This window comes from Phycodurus eques, chromosome 5 (genome assembly GCF_024500275.1).
Source record: "Phycodurus eques isolate BA_2022a chromosome 5, UOR_Pequ_1.1, whole genome shotgun sequence".
In the NCBI taxonomy this organism is placed as follows: domain Eukaryota; kingdom Metazoa; phylum Chordata; class Actinopteri; order Syngnathiformes; family Syngnathidae; genus Phycodurus; species Phycodurus eques.
In genome coordinates, this window is record NC_084529.1 from 19,643,599 (window position 1) to 19,664,620 (window position 21,022).

At 40.3% G+C, this 21,022-nt stretch overlaps 1 protein-coding gene across 3 annotated transcripts in view; it reads right to left on the bottom strand.

Annotated features, from left to right (window-relative positions):
- Positions 1-4,039: 4,039 nt before the first annotated feature.
- Positions 4,040-21,022, bottom strand: part of kcnq1.2 (potassium voltage-gated channel, KQT-like subfamily, member 1.2) — a 187,646-nt gene continuing 170,663 nt past the window's right edge. For all 3 annotated transcript variants that reach the window (XM_061677972.1, XM_061677974.1, XM_061677973.1), the window contains exon 19: positions 4,040-7,502. In XM_061677972.1, the coding sequence (XP_061533956.1) occupies positions 7,356-7,502 (147 nt within the window). In that variant the 3' untranslated portion in view covers positions 4,040-7,355. The remainder of the gene's footprint in view (positions 7,503-21,022) is intronic.

A 21,022-nucleotide genomic window follows, 5' to 3' on the forward strand; every position in this document is an offset into this window, starting at 1 on the left:
TTTCATTGAAATTTTATCTTTTAAAATCAATTTAGCTTGTTAAATAATTCAAATTTATCTGATCTTTAATCATTAAAATAAAAAAAATTATAATTTAAAAAATATTTCAGTAAGTAATTGATTTATTAACTACATTCATTGTAAATGATGCAATTTACAAATAAGAGCGAATTCTTATTTTATTACGGCAATATTATTTTTACATGCACAATGTAATTTCTTATTCTTTTTTTTTTTTATTTTAAACAAAATTACACATGCCCTGACTCATCAATCCATTTCAAAAAATCCAATGTCGCCCTCGAGCACAAGCGTTTGCCCACCCCTGATCTATTCCTATCGTTATTACTATTTCATTCTGATTGAATATTACAGTATCAAGCAATTTACTTTGCCTCCTTTCTCAACTATGAACCACTGAGTGTGTTTAATTATGATTTGACGCAGACTAAAAGCCCATCAAGGTAATCTAGCATATTAAATAATGTTAAGTGGGGGGCAGGCCGGCAGACAACTGTCGTGCCGGCAACTGTTGCGCCATCTATTTGTGGACGAGGGCCCACAGAAACGCTTCACGCTCAGCTGCCGCCGACTCTTGTTTGTCACAAAGGCTCGCAAACACATGCGGGCGTGCACCTGTCGGCCGCTATCTGCTATCACGTAGCACGCCGCGGGGCCTCACCAGACAGGTGGCGTCCATGCAAAACCCCCGCTCCCCCCCGTCCCGACGTGGACTCGGACTGGCCGCTCGCCCCGAGCACGCTCGACCAGCTGGGCGGTGTTGGGAGGAACGTAAGCGTGAAGTATCCGAGCTAAAGGCCCTTCAAGGCTTCAGCAACTAGTCTGGTGGTACTACGGGGGGCCGTTAGGGACATTATTCAGGATTAGCTCTCATACTTACTATTCAAATGCTTTCACACACACACAAAGGCAGGTAGATAGATAGATAGATAGATAGATAGATAGATAGATAGATAGATAGATAGATAGATAGATAGATAGATAGATAGATAGATAGATAGATAGATAGATAGATAGATAGATAGATAGATAGATAGATAGATAGCATTATACTGTATAGTACATACATATATATTTTTTATGTATATATATGTCATACACTTGTTGGTTATTGTATTACAATAACGCTTTTCCTCATTGATTTAAAGTGGCTGCTTTTAATGTGTATGTCCTGTAGGATATGACGTAATGGTCGGCCAATCAGAAGCCAGTGATTAAACACTGAAGTACTTTTCAGAGGGCAAATTCCAGCCTAATTTCTATCTTAAAAATCACTTTATTTCTTGAATTAATTGAGCATTTCATTTTAAGTTATATTTTAGTTTCTCAATATGGGGATTTTTTTTTTATTTGCTATGTGCTGCAATCATCAAAATAATGCATATTTTCAATATGAAATACTTCACTCTGAGTTGTGATATAAATGATAAAAAAAAATGAGACCAAGATAAATCATTTCCAAACCTTTTCCACCATTATTATTATATTATCATATTATTATTATTGGTGATTTTTGGAATTGGAATTATGATTATGGCCAACCTTGGTTTAAATTTTTTTGCAAAAACACACTTGAAACCTGTGTGGGAAAATGTAATTAATTTGCTGTTGCGACCCCTTGATGGGACAAGCTGAAAAGTCACAACAACATTAAAATAATATTTAGTAATAGTATAGACAATTTAAAACACTAACAAATAAAATAAAACAATATTTTAATGTCAGAATCAATTTCCAAGATTGTTATCATCATTATAATTCTCTATATTTTTGGGGAAGTTATTGATAAACTATATTACATAGGGATTCAAATTTGTTTAAACGCAGTCATGATTAATACATAATTTCAATGATTGCCATACAAAGGGTTAAACTAAATGTATTAATATGTGCTTAAAGAATTGTGACACTGGCCCACTCTTTAAATCGTATGAAGTATGACAAAATCTACGGCGCCAAGTCGTTACTCTCACCATGGATATTTCGAACCTTATTTTGTTTCCGTGGTTGTTTCCCATGTCTGCTTATTTGATTTCTTTGGTTTATGTGTACATTTTTGATTGTCAGAATGGTATTGATGTAACAATTTATTATTGTGCTTGTAGTTTGCACCACATCATACCCCAGAGGTAACATTCTGTCCCTTTAATGTGGTTAACCGAAATATTAGAAGCCCATGTACGCCGCAGCAAACGACGTATTGTTAAATGAAGGCCCGTTCTCTGCCGTCTGGGAACGCTGCCGACACGAGTCGTGTCAAATAAAGACAAACGAGGTCAACAGAATAATTTGGAAATTGACATCATCAAATGAAGCGGCTGGGCTTCATGAACCCTGCAGCCGTCTGCGCACGCGGCATATTCGCGCCGCACGTAAAGTCAATGTGGTGAGAGCGTAGGCAAACAAAGCCTCACTCACACGCGACCAGACACGTGGCAACATTAGCATCCATTTAGGTTAATTTTGGGTCCACCTGGCAGAGCCAGTATTCACCCCGCTTGTTTTGCTCTGGGCCAGAGACATGTGGTATCCATAACTGGCTCTTTAGCGGCTAAATGCTCCACTTTGTTCAGCTGCAGCAACGGCAGCAGCTCCATCAGAAATGTGTATCTGCGCTTAGTCGAGTTTTTCTTCACCCCCCGCCCACGCCCCCCAGCACAAGCCAGCCCCACCGCTCCCCTCTGAACGGCTGCTACAAAACAATCGAGTGGCTTGTTGGCCTCGGTAGCGGTCCACGCTCTCCAAGTTTCATCAATTTGATTTGGAGTTTTCTATATTGAGTAACATGCTGCAGTGTAATGAAAAAGGGCTGCTTATCGTGAAGGGTTGCGCTGTTGTCAAATGATATGGGAAGTGTTAAAGTGAATAGGCAGTTCATAATAGGTGTGTCTTCAGGTTAGATTTGACGAGGGCTAATGAGTGTGTGTTTTGGCGTTCAGGTGGTAGTGTGCTCCAAAGACGCGTGGCAGACCAGCAGGAGGGACGCTGAGGTGGATAAAGGTAGCCAGGACTTATTCTGTTGTATGAATGGCATCAGCTGGATAACAGGTTAATTGTAGCTTCTGCCATCCAGCGGAAAAGCATTTAATTGTTGTCTGTCACAATACATCGATAGCATAGATAGATTATTGTTATTATTATTATTGTTTCATTCTTTTTTTTGGCGGCCTAAAACACACAATACAGTACAAAATCACTGTAAATAAATATTAAAAGCTCTAAAATGTTTGAAAAGTTTATCCAAACTTACTCCCTCCAGCCGGGATTCAAACGCAGGGCCGTCGTTTTCAAGAGCGCATTGAGCCAGCCTGCGAGCACATGGCTAATTTACATACGATTTGCATGGGTCCTGGGGCATATAAATTAGCCAGTCCGTTACTTCCGATATCCGTGAAATCGCGGTCCGTTAAAACCAGGTTCCACTCTATATGTGGACCCTCCAGCACAAAATCGATCGGAAGTTGCACGGCCGTGTTTTGAGCGATATACGTATGTTTCTGAAAAGGCACTAAAAATGCTTTCCAACGATGCATAGATTGCGGTAATCGGTTAACATTTGGTGCAGATTTGTCCGTTTAAAGATCAGAAGCTGCGTTTCAGGAAAACAAGGATGTTTTGTTTCTATCACGAGGTACTGTATTACGACCTGGTGTTGGTGCATATGATGCACATTTCAACTAAAAAGCATCTTCCTTTCACCACTGTTGACTGCTCCTTCATCCGCCATTGCTTTTGTGGCGTGTCTGTGTTGACGCTTGTGCGCCTTTTGATGACGTGTAGGTCGGATGAGCGTGACCTGAGCGTACATTCTGCACTCGTATCGGATACATATCCAGCGTCCGCGCGCGACAGCGTGGCCCTCGCGTCCTCCCTCGGATGCATGTTTAGTGAAGGTCTGAGATCTTTTGAAGTGGGATCTGTCTCGTATTGAGATGAAAGCAACGGGCGAGCTCAAAAAGCTATGACCCCCACGACCAGTCCGTGTCATCTGTCCAGCTAATTGAAAGTGGCTTGGCGCGTATCGTGTCTTGCTCCCGCCTCACCTCTTCCTCCACGATCTCCAGGGATGACCCTCCGTCCTTCCCCTCGCCACGCCTCCATGCTGATCTTGGGACATCCCCAGTTGTCTTTGGCCTTTGAAGGCATTTATAATGGAGTCGGACTGGTAATATGAGACAAAAAAATGAAGGGAGGGGGGTGGGGGTTATGGAATATTGGAAGTTCCAAGTAGGCTCAGGGGAAGTGTTCTTTTTCCCCTTTTGTTGGGATTGCTGTGCGACAGGAAATTTAGCACAACGTTGGGCTTGATTCGATTCAAATGAAAACCACGCCAAGTTTCACCTCCCGCATGGAAGCAAATTAAGGAGAGGATGAGGAGATCCCCCCCGACGCTAAGAGAGCAGGCCAGCGTGTAATGAAATGGACCGTTTTTTCCCCTTTCCTTTTTATTATTTACAGTGCAGAGGGTGTGCGTGAGTATCATTTACAATCATTTCCATCCATCTGCGGCACTGGAGCCTCGCTCTCGTGTTTTTCATCGTTCGCAAGAAGCAGGCAGACTCCAGTTCCAGCACTGATGTTTCCACATGATAATAAATACAGTGTAATAAGGCAATGTTTCTATTTACATGTCTTACAAAGTTGTACAGGAAAGTGGACAAGAGGGTCAGATTATTTTTATTGAATTTTTTTTACGCATTTTTTAAAACAAGCAAGGAGATAAATATAATAACATAGTAAACGCCCACCTATTCGCGGTTTGCTATTCACAAATTCACACAACCATTTTTTTTTTAAAATGTGGAACCTATTGTGAGCTATTCTCTGAAAGATTCAACAATTTACGTTTTTTGTTCGTTCACTAACACCCCAAGATGCCACAAAATGGCGCCAAAGCCCTGAGTATTAGGTAAGTAGTAATTGGTGTCAAGGAAGTACGTTGGAGTGATAGATCTCAACTGACAGACAAGCTTTGTATGTCAGGGAGGACCCAAATTTATTTTTTTTGTTAATTAATTTTTAAATTTTTTTTTTTGTTAGTAGAATTTATGGAGAGTCTTCGCAGCGTATGCATGTACACATTATTTTGAAGAGTAATTTCAAAAGATGAGTTTGAAATGATATTAAAGTGTTGTGGGATCATATATTTGCATGCAATTGAGGAGGCAAGTTTAGCCTGGGTTGGTATCAGAAATTATAAGAGACTTTGACGCTTGCCTCGATCGGTTGTTTTTGCTCCGCTAAGGAACTATTTAAAAGCAAAAGAAAATGATCCATTAGCCATTTGTTTTCAAGGGTAATGTAAAAGGAGTTTGAAATGATCATAGTATGCGGTATGTTTAGGATTTGTACTTTTAATAAAGGTAATATACACATTTACCCAATGACTTGTTTTTTTTCTTTTGGTCCCTTTGCCAGATTAACTGGGGTTTACTGTTATTTATACTAATTGTTCATTTAACCACAGCAACATGGTGAAAAGATGTGCTAGCGCAGAAAAAGAAATGTATTGCCCACCTCTGTTGTGTGGGTTATAAATAAATGAGGCCGAGCTACAGTTGCAGCATGGCGGACCCTCCCAAACCAAACCGAATCTGAGAGGACGTTCATGAAACTTTTAAATACTGTACAGGTAATACATTAAGTAACACTTTAGCAGACCGTCAAAATAAGTTCGACAATTAAGAGTTGTGAATAGTAACGCAAAAAAAAACAATGAAGTGAACATTACTTTTGATGAGTACTGTATTTTTAGCCCGACACACAAAGAAAAAGCCAAAGAAAACACACAAAAACTTTGAAAACATGGACTAAGATCAGCTGATGCCAAGCATCAGGGGGGTACGCACACTAGGCCGCTCGAACTTGGCTGAGATTTCCTCTTCCTCTTCTGTCCCCTGCTGGTTGACTAGATTAGTTTTAGTCGTTCTGTCTTTTTTCTATCGTGCTAGGTGGCGGTTATCACTTAATAACAGAGAGAGAGAGCGAGAGCGAGAGAGAGAGAGAGAGAGAGAGAGAGAGAGAGAGAGAGAGAGAGAGAGTCACATGTCCGTGAATATTCACCTCCCAATTCAATTTTTTTTCAGTGCCACGCTCTTGTTTACCCAAAAAAAGAGGAGTGAGACTAGCAAACAGAAGCAGAACGGAGAGACCTCAGGCAGCAGAGGACTCAGAAGCAACGTGGAATTAGCAACTTATCTCCTCGACAGGTAAATGTCACCTCTTTTTAAATTTTTAATTGACAGTACATTCCCCAAAAAACCTTCAAACATTTAGCGTTATCATAACAATCCATTACGAGTAAGTCATGCTACCAATGTAGCAGCCGTGGCTAACGCCGGCTTGTTGACAGTGCTAACGCTAGCTTGGCATTGCTAGTGCTGCTATTTTCTTGAAGCTGGATAGTGTTCTCTGTGACTATTTATCACAACATCACACTTTCATAACCGCATGCCATAATGAATGGCCACGTTGGAGAATTACATTTAAACGTTAGCGTGAGGATCCTTTCAAATCTTGCAAGCAGTTTTAACACCCCTTTATTTATATGATAGCACATTGCGGCACAAATGGCCTTTTGTGTAAGTCGTCGCACCCTGTTTTTGTTTGTATACTGAATTCTTGTTCCCTTTTTGGACCAAAGTTATTCAAGTTTCAGTGAAACTTCAAAAAGCCTTTTAAAGCGGTTTCCTGGAGGATGTAAAAAAGATTCCCAATGGTGCTGCTTGAAGATGATTGATGGACATTTGGACAGTCCCCAAGCAAACAGACCTCTGCCAAGAGGTCCGTCTATACTGCGGCCATTTTTTTTTTTTTTTTTTTTTTTTGTTAATTTGCTTCAGCGCAAGTAATATTTCCAAACAGGACACGATAGCGTGGGCTGAACGAAATCCTCCTCCCTGTTAGTCGATCAAGTCTAACAAACACAGTCTAAATCTAGATGGCTGTGTGGGTGTGTGCGTGTGTGTGTGTGTGTACGGGACGGTGCCAAGATAAATACAATGATTTGTGGAATGCCTGCGCCGCAGCATGGACTCCCATTTGTGGAATGTCAGTGCTTTGATTGCTTGCTCGTTAGCTTCGGAATAATATCAGGAAGAGAAGAGCGGGCACACATAAATTCCCTTCATGAAAATAAATGGCAGAGGGGGTCACGGCTTTGGAAGGTGCCACGGAATGTAACGGGATTTAGATGGTAAGATAAGAGCCCAAAAGGGGTTTGCGGTAGTTTGTCTTTCTCTCCACACCGTGATTCCTGCCCTTGATATCTCCTTTTTGTGTTTCAGGTTCTGAAGTGTTCATAAGTCAATGACAAAACTCATAAAGAGGCCCCTTTAGGGCCCCTCGTCGATGCTATCACCCATAAGCTTCTGGATGGTCACCCCGCGGATGGAGGGCCTGGACGCCAGCTCGGGCTTGGGCGGGAACTGCTCAGTGAGGATCTGGAGAACCGAGTCAATTTTCTGGTCCATCTGGTAGACCTGGAAGAGTAAGACAAAAAAGCGCCTTGAGAACATACTTATGGTTGCATACATTTGTTAATTTTTTGTTTTTTGTTCATATTCTCATTTGCATTAAATATATTGTCTTTGTAGCATATGAAAAGGATGTGCAAATCATTGTTTTCTGTTTTTATTTATATTTTGCAAAACGTTCCAACATCATTGGAATTGGGGTTTATAGTTTGTTGTTGCATTTATTAAATCCACCTCCGTCTGAACCCGAGTCTGATTTTGCCCATCTCAAACGGAAAATGTGGGAAAATTAGCCATTGTAGATCAAAAAAAGGCGGGACATCTCACAGTGAAAATAAGTTGTAATGTAAAATGGGTAAAACATAAAACACACTACAGGGGGTCTGTGTTTACGACGGTACAGACATATGAGGTTGCGAACTACACGCAATAAACTAGTTTGCGCAACGGGGTAAGAAGAATATGTCATTACGTGGTACAAGAAGGCACGTTCAGCTTTTCATTTAGATTGTTTTATACTTATGGCCTGGAAGTGTTTTTCATACAAATATTGACTGTAATTATGACTTTACTGCTGCGTTCGCAAAGGGTAGCGATACAGACTCGGTTTCGTTCTGACTTACTATGTACCAAATTTGGAACATATCTCCGTTGTCAACCAAGACAAAATAGCCAATGGTAATGTGAACAAAAAAACAAGTAGAAACCTCCATTCATCCATCATGGATACAAGCATAGCATAGCAGATAGAAGCATTGGGAGAAAATACAAATTCCACATTGGAGGGCCACAGCCATGATACAAACACAAGAACTTCAGAATTGTTTTTTTTAATCAAATTATACAACAGATATATTATACCACAATGACACACATACCACACATAAAGTCTCACTTAAAACACACGATGTATTTTGTTGTGCAAATGTGTACAGAGATGGCATCGGCGTACTAGTCCACTCCTTGCATCTTTTTAAATGTATACACAAAAGGAAGCGCACAAATGTACTTGACATGCACTTCAAAGGGACTCACATAGACTTTATAGCTTTGGCCTTGCTTTTACCTCCCTACTCATTTAGTTAGCATACAGCGCACACACGCATACACACACACACACACACACACACTCACGTACACACATACACACACAGACAGTGGCGTCTGCCTCCTCGAGAATGACTGAAAGATATGAGGGGCCTCTGGCACTCACTTCTGAAACACTCGGATACACACTACTGAAACGCTCTCACATTCACAACAAATCCTTTCACATCTCATCTAACATATTGAAATATGCTCAATAATATACTGAAACACACATTTCAGTCGGGTGTGAGAGCATTTCAGTATTTCGTGTGAGAGTGCTTTAGTTGTATGTGTGCATGTGTGAAAGCGTTTCAGTAGTGTGTGACAGTGTTTCAGTGTTGTGTGTGTGTGTGTGTGTGTGTGTGTGTGTGTGACAGTGTTTCAGTGGTGTGGAGTGTGTGTGTGTGTGCGTGTGTGTGCGTGTGTGTGAGCGTTTCAGTAGTGTATATGACTGAAAAACATTCGGTAGTGTGCAAGAGAGCATTTTAGTAGTGTTTGTGAAAGCGTTTCAGTTGTGTGTGTGTGAGCAGAAAAATGTCGTTAGTGTGTGTGAGCATTTTAGTAGTGTGTGAGACCTTTTCCATAGTGCTTATGAGTGGAAAAAAAAACACTTGTATGTGTTTCAGTAGAGTGTGAGAGAATGTTTCATTCGTGGTTGTAAGAGCGTTCCAGCAGTGTGTATGAGAGTGTTTTGCGTAGTGTGTGTGACACGACGGCCCCTCATAGGAAGACGCCGCTTTTCCAAGTGCGCCACACATGAAAGAGCCGCGAGACGAGGCGTCACGACACACAGACGACTCGCAACTTGACGCTCACCGCTCCGTCGTTGAACATCTACGGCACTTTTTTCACTGGCTCCAACGTGCATTGCCTGCCCTCTCTTCCTCATCTATTAAGAACGTGCGTCTGACGGGCCGGACGTTTTTATGGCGGAGCAGGACATTTAGAAGCTATTCGTTTTGTTGAAATACGATCGCTATAGGAGGACGCGTAAAATATGAAATATGAGTCACAGAGAGGAATGGCTTTGCATTCAGACACACACTGCAGTGTTGGAAATATTACTACATACATTACATATTACTAGTTGGATGTCTATTCAAAGTAAGTTTTAGTTATATTACAATATAACAGTCTCTGAAGTGTAATGCGTTACACTACTTCTGTGTTACTTTTGAGTGAAGTGGGAATAGCTAAACTGCAGGAATAAGGAAGACTAATTTAAGAAGTTTTAAGACCTTTTTAACTCATTCACTGCCAGCCATTTTCAAAGCAAAGTTCCCCATATTGCCAGCCGTTTTAGAGCACTTTGACCGATCTTTCAAGACCCACAGACTATTGTGTTCCGTGACAACATAAGCGCTAGATAGATTGATTGATCGATCTAGACTGAGTTCCTTTTGAGTTCCTTAGACTTTTCCATTATTCTGAGTATTGGTCGATGAGTGCAATCGTGACCCCTATTGGGGAGTTAATGGAGCTTGGCCTTGCCCAATATAAATGATAGAGAGACAGCCATAGAGACAGACAGAAGGGACAGATAGATATTTGGACATTCTCTGAGTTCCATTGACCTAGCCATTGTCTTGAGTATTGGTCTTGACTTGAGATACATTGTAAGACATACATTTATTAAAATCATTATCATTGTGTTGCCGTTGTATTTTTGACAATCAACCCAAACATTCCAGCCTTGTGGTCACTCTTCATCAGCCCATACCTGAAGTGTCCTCCAGCAAAAAAACAAACGGGTTTTGGCTAATTAGTCCACAGCACCTGCTGCTATTTTCCTGCAACCCCTTCCCCAACGTCTTTCTTTTGTTTCTGCGACCACAGGAGAGTCATTTATTTGTGACTTTGTTTGCATCGGAAGCAAGTGGTTGTGTTTTTTTCTTATTTTCCCCCTTCTGGTAATAGGTTCTCATAAGGACCACTTCATTTGAGCAGCGCTTTCCGGACTTCTTGTATACAGTGTTCTAATGAGTGTTTTCTGCCATTTCTACTGGACATCTAGAAGAGGCAAGACAAACCTCTTAATTGAGCAATCAATCAGGGGTTGGATAGACCTCTCAGTTCGACCCTGAATCTGGATTTGTCAGACATTTTGGACAACAGTTTTGAAAAGACGTGCCCCAAAACACAAATCAAGGTCCAGCAAGGCATATTTGGATGCCTTTGGTGTGGAAGAACCAGACATCAAACAGTGTGGGGATGAGCTGGAGAGGAGATCTACTCCCTCTGCCAGGCCCAACCAGAATAATATTGCAACTTTAAAATTGAATTGCAGCAAAATCAATTCACTCCAAATGATATATTTCCTCTCTTCCTTATATTTCTGCACGCAGTTTTGGTTGAGAAGACACACAGATTTGTTCACATAGGAATGTTTCTTGTTTATGGCAAAAAGTACGCAACAAGTGTGTTGTTTGCGCTCACCCAGCAAACAACAAACCCCTTGTCACTTACTTCAAAGGACAGACAGTAGCCGTTAGTTATGGTTTGAATGGCACGTGGCTCATTAGATTTATGTACTGTACTGTACATGTGGAATTTACAATTTGTCTGATCTTGATTCTTGACAAAATTAATGGGTTTCTTGGTTTGACCCTGATAATTAAGCCTGAAAGTTGAGCAATATGCAATTGAGCAATTTGTAAAGTGTGTTTGCAAATTGGAATTGTGATTGGAAGCGCGCCAAATTGAAAACTCTTCCGAGCTACAAAATTGTGAAACATGCACTGACGAAAAGTCTCTAGCTCGATAAATTTTCAACAATAATTTTGTATGATTTGAAATCGGTAGTTTTCTTGGATTGACACAGAGAATTAAGCATAAAACTTGAGGAATTCGCAAATCAGTAACGAGGACAGTAAATATGTTGATGTTTCAGAAAGATCGTTTTAGAATTGTGATTGGAAGAGTGCTGAATAGAAAACCCTTCTGATCCGTGAAATTAATTAAATTGGGAGTTTTTAGCGAGTTCTATTTCAACTTTATGACACATTAAACAGAACTGCGGAATTTGGAAATTTAATTCCTCCGACAAGAGAAATAGTGCAACAGAAAACCAGTCAATGTCAGCGCTCCTACTCACGCCCATAGAAAAGAATTCAGGAACTATATTAAGCTGCATTCATACTAATACAGGTACACAATTTAACACAAACAGATCCACATGGTGTGTAGCTACAGCTACTGACGCAGTTCCATCATGAGGACTGCTAATGGAATGAGACAGATAGCATCGACATAATCGTCCCTGCAGGGCAGTTTGACGCTAAAAAGGAGTTCGCATGAAAACAAGAGCAGTGAAGTGTCAGCCATAGATTATGACATACTTTCACATTTGACACGGACTGGCTTTAAAAGCCCTGCTGGAGACACTGGAAGGTCATGACACATGGTGTGTTATGAATGTCACGCTTTACTAGTCCACTGAAAATCACAGAGAAGTTTCCAAAGACGGCATCTGGAAAGCAAACAAAACAACAAACAAAAAAACACTGCTCCACATCTTCTGCACACAGACGGAGATCCAACAAGTACATTTGGCTTTAACGCTACTTAAGGGATTTGGGAATAAAATGTGAGTCAGTATGTTGTTTTGCATGTGCTTCGCAGCACAGCCAGTCTTCATCTGGTCCTCAAGCGCTGGCCTGTGGTGACCGAGCGGGTTACAGCGCCATCTGTTGGGGTGTGTGCGTCCTGGCCTTTTGCGCTTACCAAAGTCTACCGTGATTGCTAACAAATGGAAACGAGGCCCGTGAGACTAGTGGCGAGGTGGTACGGCGGTCAAGCCGTGCGGAGGCCTCTGCCTGTAACTGATCATAATGAGGTGTTGTAGTGACTTATTCAGCAGGGAAGATAAAGCAGCTCGATGAACAGCTTGGCACTATGTCAGCAGACTATCAGGAAAAATACACTGCGTGCGTGTGACTATTGTTGTATGCTCAGTTTGCTGCTGTGTAGCAGTTGTTTAAGGGTTCGTAATTACCAAAATATCTATGCTAATTTCCGTTAGCCTGTACACTTTGCATCTTAGTTGAAAAACTGTAAGTGAGAGGGTTAGAACAGGCACTATAAGGAATACTTTAAAGTGTGTTTTGATAAGTAAGTGTATAATAGTAAATGTGTTTAAAACATATGGAAGGGCACTGATTTTGATGTTATCTGAAGTTTTGAGGAGTCCTCTGTTGTTGGCCTATTTGGCTAAGTTGACCACAAAAATTAGTCGACGCAAATATTCCTGCCTCGACGCAATAAAAAGTATTAATAAAGGCATATTTGCACTCTCCGGAACCAATTTGCGCTGCCCAGAACCATTTGGGCACTGTCCAAATGTTTACCGCACGGATATTTGTTGCAGATGGACGGATGCACTGTTGGGCCTGTAAAAAAACGACAGGCGCATCTGTAAGTGACTATTTGATGTGTAATGTACATATAACATGATGTATGAGTGAGCTGAATGGTAGTTAGCGTAAAATGGTCATCGCTAATGTGCTAATGCTAATCGTGAATGCCAATCATTTAGCAAAGGCTGACTTTGTTTATACCATACACTCAGTACCGCAGTTTCAGGAAAGAAGTTTATCGCTCATGAATGAAAATAAAATGCATGTTAGTTGTAAAAAAAATAAAATAAATAATAATAATAATTGAAAACATTTTTTTGGGGGGGAGGCGGGAATTACAAAAATATCTATAGGATAGTCGATTCTAAAAAGGTTCGATCGTGACAGACCAAGGCTATTGTTTATTAAAAAATTGCATTTTAAGTAACTGCTGCAGTAGGGTCACTTTAGGTGAATTTGCCCATGCAGAGACCCGCACTGCCAGCCCACTCCCTGTCCAAACACCACTGTCAGTGAATGGAGAAGAGGGGGAGGAAGAGGAGGAAGAAATGTGAAAAGGAGGCAAAAATATATATATAAAACAAGCAGAGCAGCTTGCTGACATGCTGAAACCATTACGTGTTTTCAGCACCCAACATGCTGAGTGATGGCAGACGACTTCGTAACAGGGCAGCACTCCGTGGGCCATTAGTCATTCGGACACGCTTGGCCCCAGCCGGGGGGCTTTTCATTCTCATTAAACCACACGTGAGCCTAACTCGCCATGGAACACTTGTTTGTAAAAGCAATAGAATGCTTGAAATGAACAATTATGCCAGGGGTGTCCAAGTCTCTGGCTGTCGCTTTCTTTACATATCTGCTCACAAGACTCCATATGATCAAACATTGCACAATGGCAAAGATGTGACTTAAACGCCGTTACCTCGTCTCGATGTGTCTTGTGATAACATATAACACACGAGAATGCACAAGTAAATTGTAGTATTACTTAGAAATCGTGTTACTACGGACTCTTAAAAAAATGTCTCAGTAGTATGATGATGAGATAATATATTAGCAAGTAGCACAATTTATGAATATGAAATAAAAGCAATAAACATAATTTCCTGTTTTAAGAAGTTTAAAAAAAAATATTTTTCCAATGGATACTGGCAAAATGATAGCCTGTAGTTTCACATGACTACATAATACAAAATCATGTGGCATTTTGTGTGAATATCGTGGCATGTATGAATATTAAGTAAGAGAGCAATATGATAACACGCTGTATGATGATATAATATCGAAGAATGATTCCCGCATATGCTAACATGATCATGACCATATGACATGAATTCAAGAAGCTTAATTTGTGAATAAAATAACAAGCGGTATGATTACACAAATGTATGTATGTTAGCAACCACAGAGAGCTTGACACCATTACTCTATAACATGATAGTAACTAATAGGCAGTGATGCCCGCAACGCATAGTAACACATTACTCAAAAAATGTGGTCCGGTGACATCATAAGTAATCTCACGCGTTTTTATATTAGAATAGTCAGATTACACTTACTTTGAGTTATCGGCCAATAGTTACTTTTTTTGCTCATGAGAACCAGAGTTTAATATGCCTTTTATATGAAAATATGCTATTTACAGTCAAGCAACAGATATTTATCACTAACAAACTACAGTGCTTGGGAACATGAGGCAAGTCAATAACCAAGACACTTGATTTAGTCGCGGTGCATGTCATAAGTGTAGACCAATTTTCAGCCTTTGTTTTAGTAATGAATAATAAAACAGACGAAATACACTATATTCTTAACTATCCATAACTAAAATGGACACAACGACTCACTACAATATCAAAAAAAGGCGAAATATTTATAAATGGAGCCGTCTGGGGCAATGGCGTCACGTGACGTGTTGCACGTTTTCCGCACATAGTCAACTCACGTGTACCCAAGCAGCCACCGGCGTAAACACAATGGACGCTGACGACTCTGACGAGGGATTGGCATACTTAAACTGAAAATATAGTCACTACTTAGACTTTCTCTAAAGAGGACAATACTAAAGTTCGTTGTACACTATGCGCACACACACACACATAGTTCAGTGCCTTAAAATCGATTCAGTAACTTTTTAACCAAAAATTTGACCAGCGTGGCTGTGAAATGAACACCAACATACTGGACAGTACGGGTGAAATTTCCTAGATTCCTGTTGTTTCGTGTAAGTGTATTTACTGTTTCAGTCATTTTTTTGTCCCATGAAAAGAGATGTTTAATTGGTGTTATAATAATGAGGGGGTCCTTGGAAAAAAATTCTCGACTGTAAGGGGTCCCTGGACCCAAAAGGTTTGAGAATCCCTTTTCTAAACAGTCAAATACTAATGGATAGAAAAAAATCACTGTGAGGTTTCCACAAGGAAAATCTTTTAGGTATAGTGTTAATAAAACATATAGGTAAACAAGTCAACAAACCTGCTCTTTGTAACACGACGACGTGAGGCTTTACAACAGCGTCGTTGTTGACATTGTCACTTGTTCCCTCTTTGTCCTATCGTTCTTTGAAAAGGCTACAAATATTTCTCATACGGCGGCACTTGGTCGGGCATTCAGCAACGCTATCAGCATTTCTACTTGACACATTTTCACATATAATCACAACACTTTACACTCACACTTGATCTCTGCTTAGCGATGTGTTGATCACAAACGCATGTCTATGTTAGCGGCTAGCGAGCTAAGCTACGTTCGCTTGAAAGGCAGCAATGTGCACCGAGGTGAGTCACACGCTCAACTCTGCTGTGCATAAATTTATTATTTCCTGGTATCGATACAATTGAGTGAATGATTTTTAAAACGATTTTAAATCAATATATTGAATCCGAAAGCCCAATGTGCCAAGCACAGATTGATGCAGTTGGATCGTAGGAATATAAATTGATACACTGATGTAGTGGATGAATAGTCAAACCCCTCGTAAAATGATTTTATAGACAATAAAAAGAGTTTGACATTAGCATAAGTGTGTGTTTGTGTAGTTCACTAGTCCATAGCTCATTTGTAGTGACACCAAGACTGTGTGTAATAGTGTCTGGTGTTTGGTTTTCTTCTTCTGTGTATTAAAGTTTAAGGGTCCCCACAAAGTGCCGTGATATTTTCCAGGACTTTTCCACAATTAAATTGGAGCGCTTCCGTAAGTTCATGCTCTTCCTCTCTGGTTTCCATACTGATGGAGAGGAGTAGCTGAAAATCACCAGCTAATGTAGCCAATGTGTGAAAATGCCTGACGTGTCCAAGTGACCTATCTGTACGACCTCCCTTGAGGTATTTTTGAGTACCATAATTTCTCGTGTATAATAATGCACACCTATGTACAATACGCACCCCCAAAGTTGACCTAAAAATTGCATGAATTTTGCAATTGCAAATGCATGATTATGCTTCTACCCATTTGATCAAAACATGAAATATTATCTGTATCTTGTTAGTTTTTTTTAAAAGAATAATTCTGATGTTAAGCACTTTATTTGAACACGTAATACTTTTTTAAAAATTTACTTGCTCTTATTTTGTAATTCACAGCCCTACATTTATTTAGTAAATTAGAAAACACACAGTTGTGCTCATATGTTTGATTTCCCAGGCAGAATTCGTAAGATGGGTACAATTCTTGAAAGAAAACATGAAGGACCAGGTGATCCACATTTAATTTTATTTTAATGGAATTAAAATTAAACCGTCAAGCATTTCAGAAAAGCATTACCATTAAACAAAACATAACCATAAAGAAATTAATGATGGTTGTTGTTCAGTCATCAGTCATATTTAAAAAAAAAACAACAACAATATTTCACAAATTCTGGCAGGGTATGTAAATTTATGAGCGCAACTGTACATATATGCAGTCATATGTGACCTTGTCATATTGGAATGAAAGTGTAGGCTACACCTTTATTATCACCACTAGATGGTGGAATACATTTATAAAATGTGAAAGTTTTTTTCCATTTGCCCCTATACCTATGTATAATGCGCACTATTGACTTTTGACAATTTTTTGGGGGAAACATTGCGCATTATACACGAGAAATTACGGTGCATCACCCAGAAACCTGCTTTTTTTTTTCGCGGCTACTGTATATCTATTTTTTAGTACCTTAATGAAGCGCTTCTGCCTTGGGTTTAAAAGGACTCCACCCAGTCAGTCAACATACAAGTAGCATGATTTGAAAATACGCTAGCATTTAGTCTCAGTAGGCCCTACATGTAGTAAAATTATAGCAAATAACCTAGGACACGTCGCCAATAAAATTCTAGAAACCTTCATATGTATCATTTTATATATATTGTATATATTAATAGGAAGGAGCATGTCCCTCTTTAGTTCTGGTGTTGGAAGCGAGTGGTGACAGTTTTGATTGTCAAAACAAATTAAGAAGAAGGCATTCCCGCTTTCTGTGGACCAGCAATGCTAATGCTAAAAACAATGCGAACAAAAAAAGCAATGTGCTTCTCTTAACTGTGTACTTTGACCGTGTGATAGCCTGATTCCCGAAAATGGTTATATGGTTATATTCCCGAATATGATAATATGGTCTTTTTTAATGATAGCAAGTGGCATAATTTGTAACTTAACTAACGTGATATGATTGTATGGTTACATGTATCATGAGTATATACTTCAATAGCGAGTAATAGATTAGAAAATATGCTTGCGTCTAGCATAACCATATGATATGATAACAGGTGGCACTAACGTGGTCTGATTATATGATAGCAGCTATTAGAGGACATGAAAGCAACTCTTGTAAAGTGTTGCAGACTGACAAAACAAATCAAGGAAAACAACAAATTAGCCTTGATTATACTTAATGGTTGGCGCTAACTCTACTGTCTGTGCATATTTTGCATGAAGGTGATAGTGTCTACTCTGAAGTGGTTTGGTGATGTCGAAATTAACATGTTATCATGTCCCAGCCCATGTTACTTTTTGGAATAGATTTCTGCACAAAGGTTGTAATGTGAAGAGAATGCAAAAACCTCCATGCCAAGTTGGGAAAACAGAGCTTGCCACAAAGACCTCTGCCAAGGAGAATGGCTTCACTTACAATAAGTTCTTTGTGTTTGTATGGCAAGGTGCTGCCCAACCAGAGGAGGCGGAGGAGAGGTTAGGTTAGGGTGGAACGGCTTCCCGGTTGGCTCACGGGAAGGACAGAAGGCGGGTTTGGTTTGGAAGCACCTGACACTCGCGATGAGCATCAAGGGCCGGTGTGCCACGTGCCACACGAGGGGGGCGGGTGTGTGCTGAGGGCTGCGATAATCTCTCAAAGATTCTTTTGTTTCACATTCCCTCCTTCCTCCTCTCCCTTTTTTCTCGCTTTTGCACAGACACACTGTAAATGTTCATGAGCTTATGTGTCACAAAAAATGCACACTCAATCGTTGAACAGCCATTATTCATATACCTTGAACCGTCGTTTATCTAGGGGCTTCAGTTTTAAGGGGGTTGGGGCACATAATATTAAATTGTAGTTGACAAATCAATTTATTGGCTTCTGGATAACTAGTCCTCCAAACTAGTTATCCATCTATTTGCTGTCTATTCAAAATAATATGAGACGATTATGAAACAAATTTTATGGTTTCGCAGTCAGACCGGCCCTCTGAGGGAAATGATAACTGCGATAAAAACGAGTTTGACACCGCTGAGTATCAATATCCACAAAACACTCGGTGTAACACCAGAAGGATCTCTCAAACGGAAGAGGTAACACACCGGGTGTAGTTTATTGGCTCAACATGCATTGCCAACACACGTGCGCACGGACGCATGCGCACACACACACACACACACACACACACACACACACACAGTTCGGCTTTGAATGTGCTACGTATGTTAGCCATTGTCCATTTTCCATCTTCGGGTCTACCAAATTAATCTTCGGCCTCTGGGTCCAAAGTAGCCAGTGTGCCAATGAGCTCCATAATGCGCTTTCAAAAATGCACATTCGTTTCTCTGGCATCCAGTTTTGCAGAGGGCACTGTTTGAGTTTTCAACCACTTGCTTACAGTATAATAATTGATAACGATGATTAATTTGGAACATTTATGGGACAGTTATGAGCCAACAGGACCTACTACGCATCACGCACAGGCCCCTTTTTTTTTTCTTCTCAGTCAGGCCATGATAGGCTGTTGCAGATTAGCTTCCCATCAATCAAAAAGAATCGCACCATTGTGTCATTATATTTTTAATGTATTGGTGATTAAAAAAAAACCCCTCAACCTTAGAACAAACAACAACAAAAATTTTAAAAGAAGGGAGGGACTATATATGTACAGTTAACAAATACATTCTTGTCTTTATTAAATGACTGGCGACAGGCCTGAAGGGGCTTTTCAATCTTTTAAACAGCCCCTGCCAATCAGATAGATTTGTCTGCTTATCTTCTGTAAAAGATCCCGTGGACTGCCGCCATGGAAGAAAATTGCAGCTGCCAAAAGATGGAGCGTCTATCAGTGGAGTATGTTGGGCGGCTGTGGAAATATACGACGAGAATGCAAAAACAAACCAGGAAGCATTTGCATGAAGAGGAAGTGGTAGTGAAATTGTAGTAGTAGTAGGACAACAGCAACAGCCTACATTATGTTATTTAGCTGAATTCCAGACAACTGGGAAGTTTCTGAGAAGTACATGTATATTGGAACACCCTACTCACAAACTCTTCCCAGATGGGCTCCAGTAACCCACGACCCTAATGAGGGCAAGCACGATAGAAAGTAGATGGATGGATGGATTGGTTACAGCCATGTTGTGCAGACAATCCCACATCATTCTTCACGATGAACTGATTAATCGATTGTTATGCCCATCCCTTGTCAAGCCTGCTGTCAGTCAAAGGGTAACCAAGCAAATACTAGCAGACCGCAGTGCTCAATGCTTTGAGGTAGGTAAGACCTATCTAAAGTCCCAGCTGTCTTGAATGTAGCACTGCATCTCGTTGTCAGAATAAGACATCCTGTTAACGATAGGGAATCAGCTGTGTGGTCATTTTCTTCAATGCTTCGTGCAGCATTGTGATCGTAATTACAGTGGAACCTCAGTTCTTGTATGTCCCAGTTTTACCCCAATTTTTTGTTCATAATTTTGGGTGTCTGGAACAGATTAATCAGATTTACATTATTTCCTATACGAAATATTGCTTTTGTTTTCATAGAATTTAGTTCTAGTCACTTTTTGGAGTGGATTATTACAAAAAAAACAAGGTTGCACTGTATTGAACAAGGGCATCTTAGCGGACGAGTGGTTCTGCCTCACACTTCTGCAGTCCGGTGTTCGAATCTCAGGTTGGGCCGACCGGCATTCTTGCGTATAGTTTGCTTGCTCTCCACACGTTCCCAAAACAACAATGTTTAATTCATTGAGGCTTTAAGTTTGTCTATATTCGCCTTGGGATTGACTGTGCATAATACGCAAACTTCTGGTACATTCTTTGTTTTAAATCAAAACATCAGTAATCAAATTTCATGGTAATGTAAGATGAATTTGAAATGATAATAAAGTGTTTCGTGCTTGATAGTTTGTGATATATTTTTATGGTTTCAACTAGTAAAGGCAATTCAAGCATTTTTTTTTATCCCCCACGAATAGCAGGGGATTACTGTATCCCGCTTAACCTGTCACTTCCTAACCACTCTCCTAATAGTTGGAGGCGACAGTTCATTTTGAACAAATCCACGTCATCCTATCCAAACTTCAAAACATGACGACAACTAAAGGAATTCCACCTGTCACCGAAGTCTGTCATGCTATTCCCAATCGATAAAAGCACTCAGAACGGTTTAGTAGATTGTAAACACTGAGGCGAAGGGGAAGGGAGGAGGGAGGAGGCTAATAGGCCATTTGTGCTCAAGGACAGCTGAACATGATTTGCTCCTAATGGGTCCCTGGAGTGGTGTGCTTCAACACTGTCGTGAGCGGGGCGCAAACATTGGTTTTCCTTCGCTTTTAGTCACTTAAGTACACAAACAAGCAGGGTTTCTTCAAGTTTTAATTGGACTTCTTCTGTCTTCCCTTCC